The 24,012-nt window shown below is 44.1% G+C and overlaps 1 protein-coding gene across 2 annotated transcripts in view; it reads right to left on the bottom strand.

The window, feature by feature from the left end:
• Window positions 1-23,390, bottom strand: part of RYK (receptor like tyrosine kinase) — a 49,943-nt gene extending 26,553 nt beyond the window's left edge. For both annotated transcript variants that reach the window (XM_072344906.1, XM_072344905.1), the window contains exons 1-6: window positions 23,028-23,390; window positions 8,253-8,374; window positions 6,277-6,376; window positions 5,182-5,316; window positions 3,390-3,446; window positions 2,429-2,573 (exon numbers count right to left, since the gene is read on the bottom strand). In XM_072344906.1, coding sequence (XP_072201007.1) covers window positions 2,429-2,573; window positions 3,390-3,446; window positions 5,182-5,316; window positions 6,277-6,376; window positions 8,253-8,374; window positions 23,028-23,304 — 836 coding nt within the window. In that variant the 5' untranslated portion in view covers window positions 23,305-23,390. The remainder of the gene's footprint in view (window positions 1-2,428; window positions 2,574-3,389; window positions 3,447-5,181; window positions 5,317-6,276; window positions 6,377-8,252; window positions 8,375-23,027) is intronic.
• Window positions 23,391-24,012: the final 622 nt, after the last annotated feature.

Below are 24,012 nucleotides of genomic sequence, written 5' to 3'. Positions count from 1 at the left end.
TGGAAGGCCCACACCCTCACACAGTGTTCAATTTAAAGCATAGTAGGATGTTTCCTGTGTTATCCACAGGACAAAATACTGTCAAAGACAGCTGGAACAGCCTCTCCTGCAGAATAATTAACATTTGCACTTGGGACTGCTACCAAGCACTGAGTTAGCAGCGCTAGCTTTTCCTGTAGGATTTCCTGGACATATTTGCTGATGCCCTCAGGGATGTCATGTTTGTGAAGCAGGGCTCCCTCTTTCTTCTAGGACAAGACAGGTAAGAAGTAGGGTTTTTTTAACCATAACCACAGAGGTACCTACTAATGTATTTCTTTTTTCCCCTCACCTGTTTCCTAACAGAAACTAATACTCAATAGAAAATATCAGGCTTACTGTGATCAACAAAGACCTGTAGCTGATGTGGTTTTTTCCCCTCTTATGTTACTCCAACACTTGTTGACTTCTAGCTACAGAGTTCCAGCACATGTTGTTTCTGCACAGACTCAAAAGCCATAGCTCACAGTCTAGCTACTCCCCCTCAACTTCCTCCAGAGTCTTTCAAAGACTATTCTCTGGTGCTAGCAAAAAAAATGAATGATAGTAAGTTGCTATTTGAACTTTGTCTTCAAAGCTCCCCACAGCGATTCACTCTCCAGCAAGTCCCCCAGGAAGCAGTGTTCTGACACAGCCATCACAGTCAGCGACCATACAGCTTTGTTTTCTCTTATGGCTTTACCTTCCCTGAAAAATCCTTTTGTAACCTGATCACCTACCAGCCGGACAGATTTCTCTGGCTGGCTTCTTGCTGCTGGCAAGACTGAAAAAAGAACTGTTTTGTGCCTGTGGCAAGTTGGAGAAACATCTTTTTTGGTTGACTTTATTGTATTTTTAGGTTCAGCTTGTCTGGATTTATTATCCTTGTCTTCTCACTCGCATGCAATCAGCTTTTTAAGGACTAATTCTTGCTTTTAACTACGCCCATTATCCTACTGTTAAGCCACGCCAACTTTCTTTGGCACTTTAAGTGCCTTTGATAGACGTATGTAAGCATTTGTTCTGAACTTTCAATACAATGTTCTCAAATAGCCCACATGCAACCCATAAATTCAGCTGTCCATTTTTAACTTGTATTTAACAATCTCATTTTTATTTGCTCTGCCTTTTGAAATTAAGGGCAACAGCAGCAGGTTTTTTTCTTTTACCCCTCTTCCTCGTGGGTGGCTGTTAACCCTCACAACATTATCATCTTTGATTCAGATTCCCTCTGCAGAAACATTCTGAGCTTCTTACTCAAAACCAAATCAAAAGTTGTTTCTTCTCCCATGCATTCCTGGGCTCGTTGCTCCACCAGGCAGTCACTGATCATATATATTATTAGTGTGTAACACTGAGTTTAAATTAAAACACTGAAGCAGTTTCTCAGCCAAGCACTGAAATACTGCTTTGCAGGGAATTTGCTGGCTCTTATTCACACTGCAAAAATCAAGTCTAATACAGTGGAACAAAAGGCAATTTGATCACGTTGCTAGAATGAGGCACAGATTCTCAAAACCTCTTGGAAGAATATATTTACATATACTAAATTTAATGCTTTTCCTTAATGAAGCAAACAAAGCTGTGCATCTTTCAACATTCTCTCTTACTTAAAAACCTTAAGTAGACAATTTAGGAACAAATGAATAGAGGAAAACTGACAGGTCACTTGGTTAGATGGCCTCGCACCGAGTACAACTCTTCAGGTAATACTGCTATTTAGTATAGCTAATACCCCAGAATCCCAGTGATCTGGGAACACTGAAGTAGCAGAGGGCTGAAAGAAAAGAAGGGAGGCATCTGTTCAAGGCAGAGGACAGCTACCCTGAGAGGCTGCATGCAGGAACAAAATCTGCTGGAGACATCCTTACAAAGAGGGAAATCACCTACACACCCAACTGCATTTCCAACGTATTCAGCTTCAAAACTCCCTGCTCCTGCACAGTTGTACCTGATGCAGCTTGTTCAAATAGCCTACAGGAGAGCCACAGTATGCTTCTTGTTTATTCCCCGCTCAGCAAAAATCACACTCAACACGTTAAAAAGGAGACGATGTGTGTCAAATGTATTATCCAAGAGTTTGCATTACGAGGTCTTCTCTCCTATGTGCCAATTGGGTTTAATGGAATCGAAAAATACATCCGGGAAAGAGAGATTTTCAGCTTTGTAACCAAACACTTGTAATTCCCAGACTTTACACCAAGACCAAAGTGAACCACAACCCTCCACACTATCACCTGCAACTGCTGCCTTACTGCAGTACAGCACTTAGCATAACTACATACTAGTTGCTGCTGCAGCTTAGCACAAATTGCATGCTACTATAGAAAGCTTATATCTGAGACCAGAAATCCCCAAAGCCTGCATACATTCATCCCCCAAAAAGCCCTTGAAAACTCTGATCACGTACCTGTCATCCAGCTCTATCCTCTTCATACTGTGGAGATGCAAGACAGCTAGTATTATTGCCACCAGGAATATAACAGCACAGCACACGCCTACGCTGATATAAAACACACGGGTAGAAGTGGTGGGAGCTGCATTTACAGGATCAACTGAAACACAAAGGCAGAAAGCTTCTGAATAGGTCTCAAAACAACAACACCACCACAGATATTCTGGTATTCCCCACCAAGCTGACACAGCAGGATGACAGAACTGCTCCAAGACTCATCCCAAACATCACCACTGCCAGTGTCCGGCAGTTGAAGGGATGGCACAGAGGCAGACAAGGGTGTCCCCCTCAACTATGGGACACTATGGTTCCCTCCATGCTGAGTAGGGACATAAGCCCAAGGGCTGAATGCAGAAGGCACATTTTATGAGTAGGGCTCCTGAGTAACCCTAGCCACTACTAATTTATAATCATGTATTGTGGATAACAATGGCCCTGGAAGGGACTGTGAATAGAGAAAGGAAAATTGAGCAACTATCCAATGCTTTCCAAAGCATTTTGGCAGAAGTGTTTGTGTTTCAGGTGCCACAGAATGAGCACAGTCAGTCAATTATAGTTCCGAGCAGTAGGGGAATGAGAGTAAAGGAAACTAATTATCAGAAACGAATGAACAGAAGGTAAAACTGCAAACCACACCGGTCCTTAAGTCAAGAGACTGATTAGAGTAATATGCAGCAAAACAGACCCCCAAAGACATGATTTAGAAAAAAGCTGTTGTGAGAGTAGGCGTAGTTTTCTGCCTCTTCACTAGAACATATTCCCAGATAAAACCATCACCAAAAACCCCACTAAAATACTGGGTTTAGTAGAAACAACTTGAGGGGTTGTTTTCATAGGAAAGCTGCAAAAACAAAGAATATCCCCAGGTTTTATTTTGTTTACACTTGGAGTAAGTGGTACATTTAAGATTACTTACAGATAGCCTTGCTGCTATTTTTGTCAGATGTTGGAGATTTGACTTCTGGTTCAAGCTCTAAACAGATGAGAGAAAGCCATTAAGCTGAGTGAACACGTATTACTGCAGTCCTTCCAAGGAAATCAATCGCCTCACTTCATGAAAAACAAATGTTTTTCCAAACAGATGAGCTGACCTTATGACTACAGTTATTTCTACATTTCCATTTTAAAATGCCTAACCACTATACAGTAGTAATTAAAATAATAATAATAATAATAATCACAGTGCTTTGAGACACACGGGTCAGGTATTTCACCACTAACATGTATGTCCATTGAGGCTATGTTCGAACCCACTGGATCTACTTACCCTTCTACTTGTCCAAGAAAGTGCAAAGCAGCAGAGAGTAGAAAAGACAGGAACAGAGTGACTGTATGTATGTACACTAAACAAAAGCCCTACAGAATCAGCTCCTACAGGATAACAATGGCTTTATTAATTGAACGTTCAGTCAATATTACTCAGATTCTAACAACTTCTCTATGAAGAAGTTAAGGGGTGCAGCCCTGGGCACCTTGCCTTCAGCTAATGCTGCAATCATGAGTGTTTTAAAATTGAAGGATGACAAAGGAAATGTCTATTTAAATATTTATTGGGAAGAAAAAAAGAACAAAAGCCACATGGACGTGCTTGGCTTCTTGTGTGAAAACGGTCTTTTGGAAAGGGGATAAGTCTTTGTTAAGCTTATTATTGGTCACTTTAATTACAGAAGTGCAAATCAAAGGAAAGCAGGCTGCAGAGATCACTTCAATCAAACTCACTGAGGTTCCACATACACCTGAGGCAAAGTAATGGATTTCTGTGAGTGCAAAGACCCAGACCCACATCCTCATTCCTGCTCCCAGCTGCAAACAGCCACCTCCTCCCCAGCGCAGCACCTACTGACTCCTTATGGAGATACTTCAGTCTGATCGACTTTGCAAAAAGGAAAGCCAGAAAAAGAATATATATATATATATATATATATATATATAAAAGAAAGATCTGACAATTTTGCTTCTTTTTTGAACCTTCCAAGGACTTATTAGGAACGCCTTGAGCAAAACCACTAGCAAGTTCCCACACAGTGCTACCTTACGCACTAAATTAAATTAGAAATCCCCAGATGCTCTACACCACTCAATGCTCAACCTTCAAAAAAAGCTACTGACATGATTATGAACCCACAGAAACGTGATCTTTTTAAGAATTACTTCTGAGTAACTTAGGATGTGGCTCTACTTCACACACCCTGATAACCATGTAATGCTTATGGAAACCCCCTCAGCTCATTCAGCAGCTAAGAAAGGTATGAATGCAAAGCAGTCTAAGCTTCCCCCACTTAAAACACCTGAAAAAGCACCTAAGAAATCACAAAGTGAAGAAAATTCTATCCTTAAAATATTATCAGAAAGACCTCCACTTACACTAGAAAGAGATACATACTGAATTAAGAATAATTTTCTCACAACATGAATGCCAAGGAGCATGAGAATCAGTGTGAAGTGCTAAAAAGCCACACCTTCATGCACATTTTTATGTCCTTGGACATTTAATGGACTCAATGCAACATAATACTTGAGGAATTCATTCTTTCATCACCTTATGCTTCTTCCAACAATCCACATTTTTTGTCTGGAAGCCAAATTATTACTATTCCCTCCATAATTCACTCTCGTGGATTGCTACTCGTGTCCTTAGTCCTTCCCACTCCCTTCATCTACCCTGCATGAATGCTAAAAACTGCCGAGTATTTGAAACAGTGCCTTACTTTTGTAGCACATTTTCCTTCGTTTGAAATTTAAAACTGTGATGTTTTTGGATGAGTTTATTGTCAAGTTGAGCTGCATTAATATTGTGACCTCAGAGTCGAGTCTGCCAGTGCAGGAGAGTTCAACACGAAACACTGCAAACAGACAACAGACAGTACAGTCACATTCGAGCACATCTCAGACATCATGTGACAGTCACAAAAGCATGAAGGGTGTATTTTTCAAGAAACTTAATTATGTGTCATATTACAGCTCACGGTTTTCACTTGTGGGCAGATGACCACCAACCATCCACTAAATCCAGAGCTGAAACTCTTTCACAACAGAAAACTCTCATCACCCAAAACCAGAAAATTCCATTCTCCTCGTTGCTTTTTCAGACACTATGTAAGTTAGCTTCTTGCACAATAGTTAAGTTTAAATATTTCAGCCTGTGCAAGTCTGACTGCAATCAGAGCTTGAACTAATCTGACAGCATTTATTTCCCAGCTTACATACCAGAATTATTGATGCCAGCAGAGCAGACACAACAAGTCTGATTCTCTGGTCTCTGCCTCCACAAAGAAGTGGTACAAAGCCAACATCAAAATAAATACTTTATCCCCACGGAGCACAAAGCAATGAGGAACTGTCACTGAATCAGCACGGAACCGTGATCATCTGCCCACTTCCTGAAACACTTTCTATGAGAAATTCTACAGAAGACCTAGTACATACTCAAAATAGTTTTCTCAATTTTAAACTTACCATAAACACTTCCACGTGTTAACAGGCCCCATACATCTCGACATTATGTTATCTGTAGGCTAGCAAAATTCAAAGGCATGGACTTTAAAGCCCATGCAACTGCTAATTACTATTGTTGAAAGAGGATAGGAAGCTTATGTGTGTCAATAAACACATGCAATGTCGTGTTTCCTTAGCAGATCCCTATCCTCCCCTAAACAAAGGAAAACTTTACTCTCACACTAGTAACCACAATGTATAAAACTCTTTCAGCAATGTTGTAACTGTTGCAGAAGACTTGTAAGCATAAAACATTTGACAGAGGAGGGTTAGAAAGCTGTACTGTCAGTACTAGCCGTACTGTTTACCTGAGAGGGTGCGAGGAACTTCTCCTTGTAAAGAAATGTTGGCCTGGGGCATAGCCATAGCCATGGGATTATCTACCTGAAATCCCAGTTTATACTCAACCTGTAACAACAGTTGGGAGATTGGAAACATGTAAGAAAACTTCAAAGCAGTAAAAAGGCATTCTATATACTGTTTGATACTTTTTCTCAATGTAAGAATAAATAAAATCCCATATCCCGCTTTTGGGGAGGAGAAAGGAAGGGCAGTGCAACAACCCCAAGCACCAGAGAATTCTGGGGACACCCAGCTGGGAAGCAGCCTGGAATTAAAGGGCCTAAGAGTCCCTGTAGACACCAAGATGAACATCAATCAGCGATGTGCTAGCAATGTTGATTGGTATTCTTGGCTGCGTTAGGCAAAGTATTAACAGTAGGTTAAAAAAAGTGATCTTTCCACACTGCCCAGCACTGGTGAGACTGCACCTGGAATACCACATCTTAGAATCATAGAATTACCCAGGTTGGAAAAGACCTTGAAGATCATCAAGTCCAACAAATCTTGTTCTGAGCCTCCCAGTACAAGAGACTTGGACACAGTGGAAAAAGCCCAACACAGGGCCACTCAGCTGCTGAAAGGCCTGGAGCACCTCTTCTGTGAGCAAAGACTGAGGGAGCTGAGATTCCTCAGCCTAGAGAAGAGGCTCAGAGGGATCTCATCTATGTCAATAAATTCCTGCAGGGAGGATACAATGAGAATGGAGGTAGGCTCTCCTCAGCAGTGTCCACTGACAGCACAAAAGGCACAGAGCACAAACTGGAACACCAGGAAACAATTCTGTGCTACATGGTGATCTAGCACAGGATGCCCAGAGAGGTGGGAGGGAGAATCTCTTACTTGACATTCAAAAGCTTCTGAACGTGGTCCTGGGTACCTTGCTCTGGGTGGCCCTGACTGAGCAGAGGTGGAACTGAAGGACCTCCAGAGGTTCCTTCCAACATCAACTAGTCTGCAATTCAGTTAAAAAAAATAATCCTATTCCAAATTGACAGGCAGTGACAAGGAGGCTCAGGGCAAGGACAGTAAAGCACGTAGCTCCTAGCTGAAGTTGTAACAGTGAGGAAACTTCCTCAAAGGTCCTGTTCAAGTGGCAAGTGACTGAACTGCCTGTGAAAATGGAACATGGTATGAAGCACAAGGGTATGCAATAGCTTTTGTGGGTCTGAAATCACATCCTGTAAGAAGCTACACCTCAGAAAGAAGAATGCTGGCAGATGGAATGGTTAGAAATTGCACTGGTGAAGTTATAAAAACAGTAATGTTTGATTTCAGTCATTCCTGTTTAAGAACAGAAGAATAACCATTGCTCAGACTTATAAAAAAAAAAGTCTGGCAGAGACTAAACAGATCATTTCACCTACAAAAATAAATTAAGTAACTGGAAAGCCTTCAAAATGTAAAAGCATACGAGATCTTTATGACAGCTGTTGCTGTGCACTCCAGCTGCAGTAATTAACTGAAATAAAAAGCCCCTTCCATTTACTTGAGGCTCAGTAATAACATACTGGATGCTAATTTTATAGAATACTCCTCATCTCCAGGAATCTGTTTCTAGCAAACTCTAAAGTACAATTGTTCTACATTTGATTTCCAAAGGCTGAAGCCTTGTTTCATGGCTGCTGCTTCTTGTGTGTTCAGTTCACCACCAGCAGAGATTACACAGGAAGCAGCTTTATTTGTTCTGGCAAAAGAAATACAGATTGCTTCAGAAGATTTTAACCTTCCTAAAACAAGAAAGGGGCAGTTTTGATACATAATTTATTTTCTGCAATCAAATAAAAAAGTAGCTAAAACAATGCATAATATTTTTTGCACCTACCATATATTATTTTTCACAAAGAAAAAAAACCAGTCATAACAGCAGGTGATATAACAGATGATCAATAAGCAACATAGAGCGTGCACTAAGAACTGGAATGCAGAAGCTTTGCCTGCTTACCTTGGATTTAGCATGCCAACTGAAGTGAAGATTGTTGGTCTCGCTGGGAATTAAGAGATTGAAGGACAACGCGTAATGATTAACAACATCATTCCTCACGTAAGACAACTCTGCATCTAGACCTGTAATAAGAACAGGAGGAGAACAAGTAAGACAGAGGAGAGAACCAGCAGTAACACACCAGAACAGAGCAACTCTCAGCACCACCAGCTCCGCTTCTTATTTGAACCTTTAAGCAAATACTTCCTCATGTCCATAAATTCAATTGCAGGTTCAGAAATCAGTGCTCACGCATTAACAAGAGTGCTCCAAGCTCCTGGCTAAGCAACAATTTCACACCCTAGTAAACAGATAGAAGTTGGAATGTCATGGAAGAAAACAAGACTCTTCATGGGGTTCATTATTCCAAAAGAATTGTTACAGACTCTTACAAGCAAAGCTGTCTATCACTGGGAATCACACATCCAACTGTCTCTTATTTACAGCTGTGTACCCTCAAAGTATTGATATATGCTGATATATGGATTTTATCAGCTCTTTAATTGCAGTCAGTTCCTCCTGGAACAGCTCATTTCTTGATTGCTCTCCAAACCACTCGGGCCAAGACACATATGCACTACAGAATCAAGTTCAAGGCAATCAGATCAGAACACAAGGCACATAATGAGAGAAGTTACATTTGTACACAAATAAATACAACCATTTAGTATTTACAATTTGCTTTCTCAACTTTTCAGTCCACCTTGAAAGCTAAAAGGCCCACAGAACTACTTACTGAAGAGCAATGAGGTATTTTCCTTAAGATGCACACTCTGATATTACCACTACTTAAGCTGTTATTACCATTTGCTGCACAAGGATGCAGTGAATACAAGACAGGACTCAACAGCTTGCCCTGGATACTATCAGCAATCTGTCGTAAAACAGTCACTACATATTAACTCCACTCCCTGCCACTGTAAAATTACTTTCAGCTCTGTATACTCAGGATGAAACTATACTGCATTTGTAATCGATGCCATTTTGTCTCAATTTATACGCTGCTTTCACTAAACACTAACCAGCACAGGATACCTGACACAGCAGGAGAGCAGTGGGCAAACCAGACACAGGTGCAGGCTTCAGCCATCAGCCACACAGCAGGAAGAGTTCAACTGAAGTATCAACGGTGCAATTGAGAACATAAATAATGGAGCTGTTTTTACTGAGGTTACATAAACAAGAAAATAGGGAAAGGCTACATAGATATGCTGCATTTGAAGAGAGATGCTTCGTGCAATAACAAGATGCATGTCAGTGTGAAGTGTTAAGTGCTCTCTCATTCCAACACTTGGTTTAATCCACCTCGCTTTCACAAGACATCGAACTACAGCCAAGATATTCTTCTTTTTATTCCCTGCTGGCTCGTTAATGTCCTGAAACATAAGCAACCCAAGAGTATACAATCACAAATACAGGGGGGAGGAAGGGCTGAGAACCCTAGAGAATAGATGTACAGAATGCATCGACAGAACAGGGCAAGCCCAGGGACACATGTGCTGAAACAAAACCTTGAACAGGAAAGGATGCATGTGGTTCCTTAAGCGCTGACTCTAGTCAGACTGTGCTGGTATTAAAAATATATATAAATCAAGGTTACACTTCTCCTGTGTGTCCATTTTTTCCACTGAAGAATGAATGGGAAGAAATAAGAGCAGGGTGAACAAACACATAAACACACACTGAATCAACATACAAACTCTGACAGCGTCAAAAAAGACAGCTTTCAAAACAACTTGCCCAGGTAATTATTATGTGAGCAATTACTACTACGTGCTAATTATTACCATGTACTAAAACTGCATCAGACATGGACACATGGAAAGGGGTGTGCAGAAGGGCTCACAGGTAACAGACACTTGCCATTTGATCTGAACAAGATAGGAAAACATACAGGCATCAACAAAGCTGTCTCTGTAACAAGCTCAGTATGCACAAGCTATTGGAATAACTTATAGGACAGAAGGATGAGCAGGTGAAACAATGAAAGTGGAACAATAAAACTGCTTTGGGAATTAAACCACCTTCTCTTGCTTGATGAAGGGTCTCATCAATGCCAACGATCAGAGGTTCGAACTTCCAACAGCGTGAGATTTTCAAGGGGACAGCCCTGGATTTAGTATAACTTTTGTAGAGAAACCACTCATAGAAGATGAGCGACACACAGCAATAAAATTGCCATTAGGACAAAAGGCTGGAGGTATTTCTGCTTGGCAGTTTCATGTGCAGTCGTATCTGAAGGCATACAGAAATAAATTACCCTAGAGAAGATCAATCAAATCGTTAAGCTTTAATAGAAGCAGCATGCTACAATACTGAGTAATTTGATTACACAGACCACCAGTATTTTAATGCCTGAACTTCCATAAAGATCTAGATAGAAACAAGTGATGTTAATTACATGATTCTGAACAGCATTACGGAAGGGCAGCATGAGAATGTCAGGTTTTATTGCTTCAAAAAAATTACACTTCAATTAAAATCCCGGCATATAAAAATAATTTAAGAGCTTTTCCAGTACAGCTCTTAGCTCCTAAAAAAGAAAGAAAACCAACAGAAATCTACTTGGCTCAGCACCCTGCCTTTATCAGGAGCTAAATGAAGATGCCCAGGAAAGAATTTAAGACCAAAGCAAACACGTTGTGGCATTTTACAGTAGATCCTCCTAGCTTCTGATGTTTGCAGATCATAAATTCCCCCAGCTAAGATAACAGACAGCATCTTTCAACAGCTCCCACAGGATATTTCTTGTCTGTGAACACAGATAAATGCACTCCCAAACTCTGAAACCCACAGTTGCAATCTGGGAAATGTCAGTGCTTCAGTTCTCTGTGCTGCTTTTCCCCCCTCACTGTACCAGCAACTGAAACATTTTCTGGTAGCACACCTTCCCCATCACCCAACCAGCACCTCTCTTGGAACAGGTTGCCCAAGGAGGCTGTGGATGCCCCATCCCTGGAGGCATTCAAGGCCAGGCTGGATGTGGCTCTGGGCAGCCTGGTCTGGTTGTTGGTGACCCTGCACACAGCCAGGGGGGTTAAAAGTAAATGGCTGCTGTGCTCCTTTTCAATCCAGGCCATTCTATGATTTGATGATTCTCTTCCCACAGATTCCAAATAAGAGGACAACAATCAGCCTCAAGGAGTCAAACAGGTTCATGTGTATGGAGTACTGGGAACTGCTCCCCATCTGGAGTTTTGTTCCTCTTAGCTACATACCCTTTTCCACAGAAAGAAACTGCACTGGCCTCACTACTTACATTTCCAGACTGATTATGTGATACCATTAAGTCTGTCCAGAGCCAACATTAAATTGATTCCGAGTCTGCAGGAAACACTCTAGGCTCCATTACCGTGACATTTAAAGTCTAATTACAGAATGAAGGCAACTCTGAACTACTTCACTTTTTCTTCAGATGCTCATATTCACTTCTGCTTTGCAAAGTTACTTATTCAAACTTTCAGCAAGCCAAGAGGAGGGAGTAAAGCTGGCAAAAAGCTAATGCAGAATAAATAAATAAATGAATAAAAAGAATGTGGAGGAATACCTCTCAGTCTATTTAACCCCTTGAATTAGTGAAGGTGCTCAGGAGCATCCCAAATGGAAAGCAAGACTGCAGCAGCACTTAGTGCTTATGCCAAAATGCTACTGTGACCTTATCCAGATAGCACAGGGTTTGTTTTTGTCCCCTAGACCATACTTTGGGCAGAGGTAGCCTCATCTGACAGCATCAAATACAGCAAGTCAGAGTCAGTGCAGAGCCTAAGCTCCAACATACTAAAAACAAAGTTACATCTCTCAAATACAAAAGCAACCTAAGGCATAATCAGCCCAAGTAGCAGAAGACAGAAACAAGATCAGTTTCCCAAGCACCTCAGAGCTCATGAACACATCATGCTCCCTGCAATCATACTGACTGGTACCACGTGGAAAAAATAAGTGTTGTTCTGCAAGGTGTCTGGGGCAGAGCACACAGAAACTCCTGGAATAAGTATGTAATATTTTATGTCATATAGAGAGAGATACATGGAGAAAACAGCTGCAGGAGGAGTAAACAGATGCATTACAAAGTGATGAAGAAATTGGGAAGTTCTTCAGTAATGATTTTCCAGTCCAAGTAGTAAAACATAAAGGAGAAGAATCTTAAAGAAACAGCAAAAAATATTATGTTACAAACTGCAGAGCAAACGCTTTCTTTGCGTTATTGGTTTAAGCAGAATATTGGCAATCAATGAACAACTGTGAAACATCAGCTACAGAGAGCTTCACCAAGCAGCCTTAAATAAGCCCATCTGTAGAGTGAACAAAGGGATCCAGCTTCTGATTACTCAGACTTGATGAACCTACACCAACTCCCGTGAACTGTAAGGCCAATACCTTGCTTTCATTTCGAGGCAAAACAGACTGTCTTTTGGCCAGGCAACCCATACATCTCCTTATTAACTTCCACATCTTCCACAAGCTTGAAAGAAAATACTAAAGTTGAGAATGAGATAAAAGAGGCTTGCCAACAAGGCGCCCTTGCAGACAAGTTGTGCAGAGCCTTGCTAAATCCCCTCCACTTGTACTTACTTTGTAAACTCCCACCATATCAGGCTTCAGCTACAAAGGTCAGCAGACAACTTGAACTTATAAACTTTGGGCTCACCATGCAGGCTTAATAGGCTAATTAATATTAGGCCTGGGTGGCATAAAGTTGGAGTTAATTGCACATGTGTTGCATGATGCAAAGGGAGGTTGCACATGTGTTAGATTGCCAGCAAGTACTTTGGAACAGGGAGAAAACAGGACAAATGGGCAGGAGATAGGAATGAACTGAGAGATCTTGCATGGAAATGCCCCTGAAGACTCCTTTTATTTGAATAAAGATGAAGACTCTCCTCTGTCTCTCAATCAAGCCTATGTGAGAGAAAATTTTCCCAACAAGCACAAACAAAAAGGTGAATTTAAGCAGCACCACAGAGAAAGTGTCATTCTTTGCACTGTTTAACATAACAAAACGTCTGAAGAAGCTCAGAAAGGAAGGGGAGAGGCCGATTTTCCTTCCCAAATGCAAAAGATGCTGGGCAGCCCTTGTGTTCTGACAAAATTGGATCATGTCAGTGTAGAAGCCGAACAAAACACTTCTTTTCAAGTGCCCTTGTGCAAAAGCAGTCTAGCTTCCAGTCTCTTCCCTCCCCCCCCCTTTTTTAAAGCACAGCATACAAAAGAAGTTTGCCTCTGTCAGCATGGGAAAAAGCAGAGTTTATTCTTACAAAGCAAAGCTGTCCTACAACACGCACTAGTAGAAGCATGCGTTTCTCAGAGACAGCTTTTAAGATAAAACCCCAAACAGCAGACTTTAAATCATCACAATTCTGACACATCCTGCCTACAACATAAGGGGTTTAAAGTGAGCACACAATGCAAGAGTTAGGTGAGACTGCAACGAGATCAGCACTCATACTGCAACAAGTAGTATTTCCCTAAGAGCAATCTGGGTAAGTGCAGCTGACATCAGCGGCCCTCCCACCTGCTTGCCTCTTAGATTGCTGTCTGTGTATACAAGTGACTGAAATGAATGCCAGTTGTCTTACATGATAGTCTGTAATTTTTAGGAGTATATAAACAGCTGAGAAACCTCTGCAGAGTGATGTCAAACCTCCAGAGCCATCACAAAGCGAGCTGCTCCCGCTCCTGACTCACAGCCACTGAAATAAATTAATTGAAGAGGGATACATGCTTAAACAGCTTACTAGTTCTGTATAAACACTGCATTTGTTCTGAGCTTTATGGGTTTCAGGGAACGATGCCTCCATTCTTGAGCATCTCCACTGGGTTACGCCTCTGGCAATAGCAGAGGCTGACACCCCGAGACCCACATCCACACAACTAACAGGCTTTGACATCCCTTCATCACCATCCACTACCCTGGTCTGAGCAACAAACCCCTCAAAAACAAAGGCTTATCCCAACAGTGAACAATTTACTTCATCAAGGAAGGAATGTGAGCTTTCATCCTCTCTTCCTATTTCCTCCTTATGAAAAATGTACCAGAAATCTGAAATATCAACATTATGATCAAAGCTTTGCCAGGGACTTCCTTCATTTGCAAGGGGTTCAACAAGTAGGTGCTCAAGGTCTTGTGACACTTCAAAACATCATGATAAGCACAAGAAAAAGTGGTTGAAGAACTGCAATCAGCTTTTGGTTACAGAAGCCTCTTTAGTGGGGAAAGAAAATGTTTTCCCAGAGCAGCTATTTCTAATTTGAATGGATTTAATTAGTTCCATTCAGCAATCAGCATAAACAAGACTGAAAACACAACTGGGAGATTTAAATAAAGAGAAAATCAAATACAAACTCCACACGTGTGATTTCATTTAGAAAACAGAACATTTCTTTAAATTTAACACCAAGTATCTGAAAACACAAATGTTTCTAACATCCTATTTATACAGATCCAATATACACAACAAAGAAAGCAGGCTTTCCTTTACTAGAACAAGTAATAGATGAAGATCCCCTATTGCATTTGTATTTCTCCACAGTGTTATAGCCTGCCAGATATGGATGCCCATTGGGAATTCAGGCCAAAATGTTTGTTTTTAAGCATCTTGCAGGTCATGAGTCTCCAGAAAAGATGAACAACAGAAAGAAGGGAAGAGTAAAGTCTTAAGTAATGTGGAAACGAGGTAAGAAATGGCCTTTCATATTCATCACCCAGATGCTAAAGGAAGTCAAGAGACCCTGTGCAGTCAAGCTTGAAAGACAAATCATCAGGCAGGCTCCATCAGCACTCATTAATACACTTCCTACCCTTGCTTAGGAGCTTTCCTTCCCTGACTGTCACAGCCCTCCTCCTAAGACACAGCACTTGGGGGATGCTCCTCCGTACACCAACCTGCCAATATCATGCTTGATTTGTAAGCTCACCCCACTCTGGCAGCCACAGAACACACAGACTCTGCTTATTCACACCGAGGGTTGCTACACCTATTCAGAGTTCACTTTTCACCAGCAGGAGATGGAACACAATATGCAAGGCTTTCAATTTGAGGAAATACTCAACATAACTTCAAGGCAACGACTGCATTCTTGCAAACCAACCAAGATTCCATATCAGGCAATCTTAAGAGGAAGCAGCTAACAAACGGGAAGAGATGCTCCCAGCTGAGAGCTCTCATTAAATCTCCACAACTCTTCACTGACAATCACCCATGGCGTACCTTACTTATGCCAGTTTCACCTTCACTGATGCAATTCACTTTAACGATGCTGAATTTGCAAGTTCAACATTGCTGGCACACAAGGTTTTTCTCACTGCAAGGCATCTGCGGAAGTCCCAGGGCAGGCACCTGGCAGGAAGCAAACACCACCTCCTTGGGGGGGCTGAGGTGAGAGCGAACGGGACTGAATGACATGCAAAGGTCCCTTCCAACCCCAACTATCCTATGATTCACAACAAAGTTGTTAATTTTTAACCATCCGTGCCAAAAGGCATTAATTGCCAGTGCCACAATGAGCAGGCAAGGGCAAGCGGGATGGCTGAGCATAGAGATGGTGCAGATACAGGGCTGGTGGTGACAGAAAGGGAGCTCTGGTCTGTTCACTGAAGTTGGTGTTTTTAATCAATACACAGCTTTATTTTCAGCACACGGTAGAGTCTGGTATATTTATCTAATAAGAATAACTCGTGAGTAATGGTAAAGGTCCCAGATATCATTTTGTAACATCAAGTTCCTCGCATTTAAATTGCTCCTTTTGGATTAGAAGAAAAGTAAACATTCAGACTGGAGCACAACAAGGAAAGCCTCATCCACACAAATTGCTGTTGTGTAATGGAGCACACCCCGAAACGACCACTTCAGATAAAAGGTTCCCTACTATTGCACATCTCTGTGGACTGAATTGCTGTAATACTCCCATCCAAAGCACAATCACCTGGCCAAAGTATGCCAGAAGTCACCTGGACTGAAGCACAGCGTATACCTGCAATGTTTCAGCATCCTCTACCCACGGAAGTCGTGCCATTTGCAACTCCTATTTTAGTCACAGCAATCAACCCGTGCACTGACCCAGTTACCTCTGCAGGAAAAGCAGGGCAGCCAAGCAGTGTGAGCCACCTGCTGAGCAGTGGCCCTGCCAGCAGCCACAGGCACGATAACTTCAGGAACAATTACCCACTAATGCTGCTTTCATTCTACTAGGAGTTACTCTACCGGCCACCAATTAACTTCATAAAGGCCACATCAGATTCCAGAGGATATTTTTGTGCTTATCAGCCTGCTCAGCCTCACCATCGGTCCTGCTGGCGTTATGTGTGCTGGGTGGCTGCAGCTTTTCAAGCCAGCTAACAGCAGCTCCAGCACTTACATTGCTGCTCTGATCTTTCCCAAGCAGAGCAGTGAAATCAATATACTGGTTAATTTAATTACGGCTATTCAGCACTCAGTTAAGTGGCAGTGAAATTCTAAAGCATCGCATTAGTTTCATGCTGTTGCTTCTGCTCCCAGATCTCCAAAGCAGTCAGTGCAAATATGTGAGTTATCCGCTTGAAAGAAAGACAAAGGCAGAGATGGAAGAGAAATAATGCGTTTGAAGCCTCTGCCATTGCGCCCTTTGTACTGCCACAAGGCTTTTGCAGAGAGTGTCAGCATTCATTCTTACATGGGATCTGCTGGTACTGCAACCATTCAGGAAAGCATGGAAAAAAAACAACACGATTCATGAGGCACATCTGATAAAAAGCACTTCAGCCTCTGCAGCCGGGACCTGAAGTACAGCTTCAGCCGTGCACGCTAACTCACTAAAGGAACAGTCTCTAACTAAAGGCACTCTGCTGCAGGAACGGTGGTAACCCCTGTGATGCTTCAGGAGGATGTTTGGGTAGAAATTAGTCATCAAGAAATCCTCTCTTATTAGAGCTCTGTGGAATTAACCACTGATTCAGCTTCTCCGGTATCAAAACACGACTCCGAGCAGCAGAAAAGGGGAAGAAAAATAAATAAAACAGCAAATCCCACACATCACTTTTCTAAATAGCTGATCTTTTAAGGTACCCACATCAGTGAGCACAGCACAGCCATCTCCGCAGCTCTCACTCACAGCACAATGCCATCCAGGGACTTTTCACATCTGTATGCATGCTCCTTACCTCCTATATTCCCCCCTTTCCCAGCTGGTGTTTAACAGCAGCTTCAGCCCTTGCCTTGCTCCCAACACTGTAAGCCCTTTTAGCTGGCTTTTTTCACGCACGCAGGGAGCTCTGCCTTCACTTCCTCTTCCTTGTTCCCATTCTGTCAGTGAACCAGAGGGAGAGCATGTGCTCAAGGAGGCCAAACAATCATTGACGATGAATAAGATGCTGCCAAACAGAATGCGTGCACAAAACCACATCAGTGAGAAACGCAGCTCTGGCATTTTGTTCTCCTGGGAGGCCAGCCTTCATTCTCAGAGAGGTCAGACTGTTTCCAAGTGCCTGACGTGAAAGTTTCAGGAACCACAGACACATACACACACATCACTAGGCAGATCTTGACCTTGCAGGAGCCAAAATGGCTGCTTCCTCCCAGGGCTGAGCACAGGTAGCCACGTGGGGAAGCCAAGCCCCAGCTGCCAGTAGCATCCCTCCGCATGGAGCAGTCATCAGAAGTAAATGCCTCCTCTATTGGGAAGGATCTGAACCGAGCCCCCAGCATTTTTACATTCCATCACGCAAGCTGGCGTGACACACTTGGCCTCAGAAATCTGCTCTCCACCTCAGCACTGCTGTACAGATCAACTGCAAAGAACTCCAAGGTTTCCTGGACCTCTTTCATCACAGCAACCCCATGGAAAAGAAAAGATTTCAAAGCAATCCTCAGCCAGGTCAGAGGCTGCCTCCACAGGCTACTGGAAGCTCCTGGAAGCAGATTCTTCTGCCGGTTTGTAAACATTACAAGTAGGGGTTTATATGAGCGCACACATCTCTGAAGCTCTCCATACGCAATTTGAAGTGTGTAAATTAAAAGCGAGGTAACGAAATGGAAAAAGGCAGAGGAACTCCAAAATGCAGCTTGTTCTCATAAACCTCAAAACAATATTGACATGAACTGTGGTACTCAGTAAATCAGATGGACAAGCAACCAGGCACACTGGAAAGCTCCAAACCGAAAACAGATTGCTCAACTTCGTGATGCAAGCAACTTGTCACAACCTGCTGCAGCCTGCAAGAGACCAGATGGTGCTGCATGCATCCTCACAAAGCCCTGCCTGCCTCAATCCCTCTGTTCCACCTACAACACTAAAAAACCATCTCAGAAGCACCCATCGCAGACTGTCATTAGATAGAGGGGCTGTACAGGGAGAGGTAATAAAACAACTGGCCTGAAAGCAGCACACCCAATTAACTGGAATATATGTGAATATTCTGAGGCCAGCAGCAACAGCTCGGTTCTATTCAAGTGCACAGCAATGCCAAGGTTAGAAGCTTGCTGCCCATCCAGCAGTGTGCACCTACAGTAATTATTAAGCTCCTTTCTAATGATACACTGAAGCATAATTGTATGGCTTTATACTAGGTGTTACTAACAAGGCTCATTCATAGCATGAATGCTATGCAGTGGTGGCGCTGCGGGCTGTGAAGCTGTGACAGACAGGTGTGAACAGGCTTTGGATGAGACTCTGAAGCAACTCAAGAATCACAGGAAAAAGTACTTTGACCTTTCACTAATATTAACATCCAGTATTTCATAGCACACTGAACTCCAGGTCCCTTTCACGACAACTAAGCAGGTAATGGACAGAAATCAGAGGTTCTCCAGTCACTACAACTGCAGTGCAAATGCCATGAAGCACTTTGGCAACATATTCTGCAAAACAGTAATGTTAAGCAAGCTGTTCTGCATCAGAAAGCAAAGCTACCTGAGAGAGTTCAGCAAAGGGGAGATGCTGAAGGGCCTGCAGCAGCTCTCCTGTAAGCAGAGGCCAAGAGAGCTGGGTCTGCTCAGCCTGGAGAGAGGCTCAGTGGGAACACACCCATGGCCATCAGTCCCAGCAGGGAGGTGCAAGGAGGACAGAGCCAGGCTCTGCTCAGCAGTGCCCAACACAGAACACAAGGGAGCGGGCACAAACCCAAATGCAGGAGGTTCCCTCTGGACTTCAGAAAGCATTTCTGGACTGTGCAGGTGGTGGAGAACTGGTACAGGTCACACAGAAGTTGTGGAGTCCCCTCCTTGGAGATGGTCAGAAGTTTCTGGACATGAAGCCAGGTACCAGTTCTGTCTGCTGAGCAGTGGGCAAGACCAGGAAACATCCAGAGGTTCCTTCCAACCTCAGCCACTGAGTTGGTAAAAAACAGAGCTAAATGGCTGGAACACAGCAGCATGACTAAGAAATGAGCAAACAACCCTCTGCTACAGCAGCTCCTGCGTCACTTTTGCACCTCACTTAACTAGACAACTCATTTTAGCAAGCTGCACGCTGGTTTCAAATGAACTTTTACAGCACATAAGAGAAGGCCAACACTAGTTGAACTCCGTAATTAAGCAAAAGTAGATACAAAACCAAACAGAACACTACAGTATGGATAACCTAGAAGAAACTAGGCCAAAGAATACTAACTTCACAAGCTTAATGCAAGTGTTGTAGGATGTGGGACTCTGAGATTCTCCTGCATTCTCAAGGTAGCTTTACATGACACCATGGTATTTTCCCCCACAGGACTTCAGTCTCATTAATGCTCAGGCTAAGAAGCTGTGTGATGAGGAAGACTGCCCACAAGATCAATGCTGAAAAGAGCACAGTCAATAAAACAAACATAATAAGGACAATTTTCAGGGCCAGAAAGGGGATGTCCTCACAGCTGGAGCACCCCTGAGGTCTTCTGCAAGCCTGAATTGCAGAACTGCCAGGCCTCATAGCCAAAACTCGAGTTCAAGAAAGATGCACCTATTAAACAACGCTGTCTGTGTACTTTAAAAGATCAGATCAATTTCATAATAAAGCTGGACAGCTATCATTAATGCATATTTTTGACCCCATCTTCTGTATCTTAGTTTGCTACTTGCAAAACAGGGATCCAAGTGCCTTTAGATCACAGGATCCTGCAAACAGCAGATGATGGAACGTTGCAACAGATGAACATCGCACTCTGATTTCACAAGAAAAACTGAATGAAAGCCACTAAATAAAACACAGACCTTCTACTGAGTAACTCATCACTGATTTAACACCATCTGTCCTGAGCGTTTAACATCACAGATAGACACTGGAGAAATGTGATACAATCACACAGTGTTACCATGAACATGGAGCTGCACGTGTCTGCACGGAGATCTGTGACAAGGGGTGTCCCTCAGGGGTCAGAGCTCTGTAGCATCTTCATCAATGCCATCAACAGGCTCACAGTTTGGATGGCTGAGAATGCTGTTCCATGGGAATAGCAAGGGATGCTTCTGACAGAGAGACCATCTGTCTGCCATACAGCAAGCGGTGCCTTCGGGTCCTGAGAATGATGTAGCTTTTCAAAATAACAACGTATCACACACAAAAAAGCAAGCCAGTTTTCTCCAGTTCTCCTCTATGTAAAGCTTTAAAGATTTCAAAACAGCTAATCCTAAAGCAGACATATGGTCAGAATCACGCACATTACCAATGGAAATCATAAGCATAAACACAGAGGGAAGTAGCAGGCAGTTTTCACTACAAACCACACTATCTGCCCTGCCTCTACTCCACAGAAAAGAACAGCCACGAATAACATGAAGCCAATACTTCTTCACCTTGCATGCAGAGCACTGCAGTGCCTCCCTGAGCTGATGATACAACCTGGCTGGCAGCAAGGCCACACGTGGGTACATCCCTGCAGAACTCACAGCAGACCCCAAGGATGCTCCAGCATCGTATCACTGGGTACAGTCAATCCAACAGATACATGGCTGCATGCTTACATTGGTTCCACATCAACATTCTGACCTAAAGATGTACAGTAGCAATCTTAAGAAGCTGGAAAACACACCACAGGCTGTAACAAGACTGTAACACTTGGGTTTATTAACACTTCAGAGAGCTTTCCCTTTAACCACAGCAACAGAGTAGCAGAGATGGAGTTTGTTTACAAACAACAGGTAAAACAATGTAGTTTGCATGTTTATACTGCAGCTTCATTGAAGCTAACAGTTCACTTGCACAAGCAGTGCAGTTTTCCTGCCTACAGCATCCACCAGCCCACTGCTTCCCTAAAAGAAGCTACAGAAACCAGAGAACCTCTCTTCTTTTTGGAATCCTACACGTTGATGCAAACGTTTTTAACAATAAACTTGCTTTTACGTAAGCACATTTCAGATGCTACAAAATTGAACCTGTACGTTGTGCAAAGAGCTGGAACAAATGCATCCGTGTCCCTTCAGACTTTACTCTTAGAAAGGCATACAAACAGGTACCAGCTGTGTCGAGATGCCTTGTTAGACCACACCTTATATCCACAACAGCCAGCTTGCAGAACAGAATACACCTAAGATGAAATCCTTCTATGCCAACAACATGAGATAAACTGAACTTCAAGGCGTTGCAAGCAGCCACTTCTTTTAGATGATTAGAAATCTTATTTCCATACAAGTTCCCAATGTACCCAAGCCTTTGGGGTCATGGAGGAGACCATTATGTGTCAGATACTTTAAACAACATAAACCAGGTACAGACAACCTGAGGAGCAAGTGGCTTTAGCCACATTAGCAATGCATGCCCACAAGGAAGATTATGGGCTGCAATTTAGCTTAAAAAAAAAACAAGAAGTCTTCCTCGTGTTATACTTAATGACAAATAATTACACTGGCAGACCAACGGAAGCCTGAGCAAGCCCAACTAATACACATTTCAGGCTAGAAACAGATAGCTCAGATCTCACAGAGTTTCAAGATTAATTACTTGTTTGGAGACTCAGCTAAACAGCAAGGCTGACTTCTTTATCCCCTGTCCGCAGCAGAGCATCTGGCAGCAAGCACTTGTGATGTAAAAACGATGACAGCAGAAACAAAATGTTTACCACACCATTCACTCCGAGTCCCCAACTGCAATCAGTGACGTGCAAATTAACTGGAGGTATTTTGCTTATTTGATGCAATGGAAGCCTTACGCTGATAGAAGATTTTGCCTTTGAGCTTACGGAGCCACAGGGCACCTCCTGAAAAACAAACTGCTGTGGATACCGACATCCTTGTTTAGAGTTGATGGACGGAGTCTCAAAACAAGAGTCCCCGTGAGCCAAAGCCTATAGAAAACAAATCTTTGTTTAAATCAGAGCCTTCTCCAAGCACAGAACTGCTCTGAAAGCCTTTTGCAGCGGGCCAGATGGGGGACTTCACCAACCGCCTCCAAGAACCGGGGCAGCAATTGTCAGCCTGCCTGGAAATTAAGATTCCTTTCACACACGCACCCAATTATCGCCAGGTCTCCTCTCTGCCCTCCGAACGTCGCTCACCTCGCTAATTAAATCACAGCCTCAGCTCATCCCTCCCACGGCCCTCCATCCCCGGCAGCTGCGGCCGAGGGGACACAGCGGAGCGGCCCAGGCTGCTTTTCCTCCCTTAAAGCCCCACCACACGGGCACGAGGCCACACCGACGTTCCTTTCGCATCCCCGGATCGCTCCTCCATCCCTCAGAACCCGCTCTCACAGCTCCATCCCCACCGCCCTCAGCCCCATCCTGACCCCAAACCTACACCCCCACCCCGGCCCCATATCCCGGCCCGCCCCCCCGCCGGGCCTAGCGCTCACCGATCAGCCGCCGCACCTCCTCCTCGCTCAGGTACAAGCTCAGGCTGGGCCCGGGTCCGGCGGGAGGCCAGTCCGGAGGTCCGGAGCCGAACGCGGAGCCGGCCCGAGCGGCGGCGGGCAGCAGCAGCAGGAGGAGCGGCGGCAGGAGGCGGAGGAGATGGCGGCGCGGGCCCCGCCGGCACGACCCCGCGCCCTCCTCCCCCGGAGCCGAGATGGGCCGGCCTCGCCGCCGCCGCCACCCCCCGCCGCGTTCCGGGCCCCGGAGCCCCGGCACCATCTCCGCGGGGAGGGAGGCGGCCCCGCCGACCCCTCCTCACACGCCGCGGCCGCCACCCCCCGCCCCGCCGCTCATGGCTGCGGCCGCCCGCCCCGCGCACGCGCGTCACGCCCCCCCGCGGCCGTTGGGAGCCCCGCGCCGCCGCCTCAGGGCCGGCCCGGTCCCGCCCTCAGCCCTCACACAAGCGGTGGGACGGACTGAGAGGGGGACGTGGGGTCCCATTGTGTGGAGGGGCTGGTATTCATTTCTGGAAGGAAAACAAACCTGGGGATAGCTGGTCAGTAACGGCACCGATGGGAGCTTGGATTTAGACACGGGATAGAAGGTAGCACTGTATGCATGGGTGCTACATCCAGCCTGGCCCATCCGTTCTTGTCTTCAAATGGTTTCTCCTCTTCAAAGCGCTGTGATGGTGCCCAACAGAGCTGCTCTTTGGTTGCTCAGCCCAAGCAGCAGCGACCCCCTATGTGACCCAATCCAGATTTGCCTTTGAAATCCAACGTTTTATTAAAGTAAGATGGACCTGGTTGGGTCCAAGTTCGAGTCAGGCTCAGAAGGAAGCACACAGCACAGCAAAGCAGCTGCGCTGAGGAGGTTGTGATCTTCACCTCAGCCCTGAACAAAGCCCTCTTCCAGCCACACTTCTGCACTGCAACACTGTGGGGCTTCGGTGTCATCCTTGGGAAGCCATTCGAAATGGGTAGACAG

This window comes from Excalfactoria chinensis, chromosome 9 (assembly GCF_039878825.1).
Source record: "Excalfactoria chinensis isolate bCotChi1 chromosome 9, bCotChi1.hap2, whole genome shotgun sequence".
Taxonomy (NCBI): domain Eukaryota; kingdom Metazoa; phylum Chordata; class Aves; order Galliformes; family Phasianidae; genus Excalfactoria; species Excalfactoria chinensis.
Note: the sequence above shows the minus strand (reverse complement) of the source record. Positions and strands in the feature narration are given on the sequence as shown.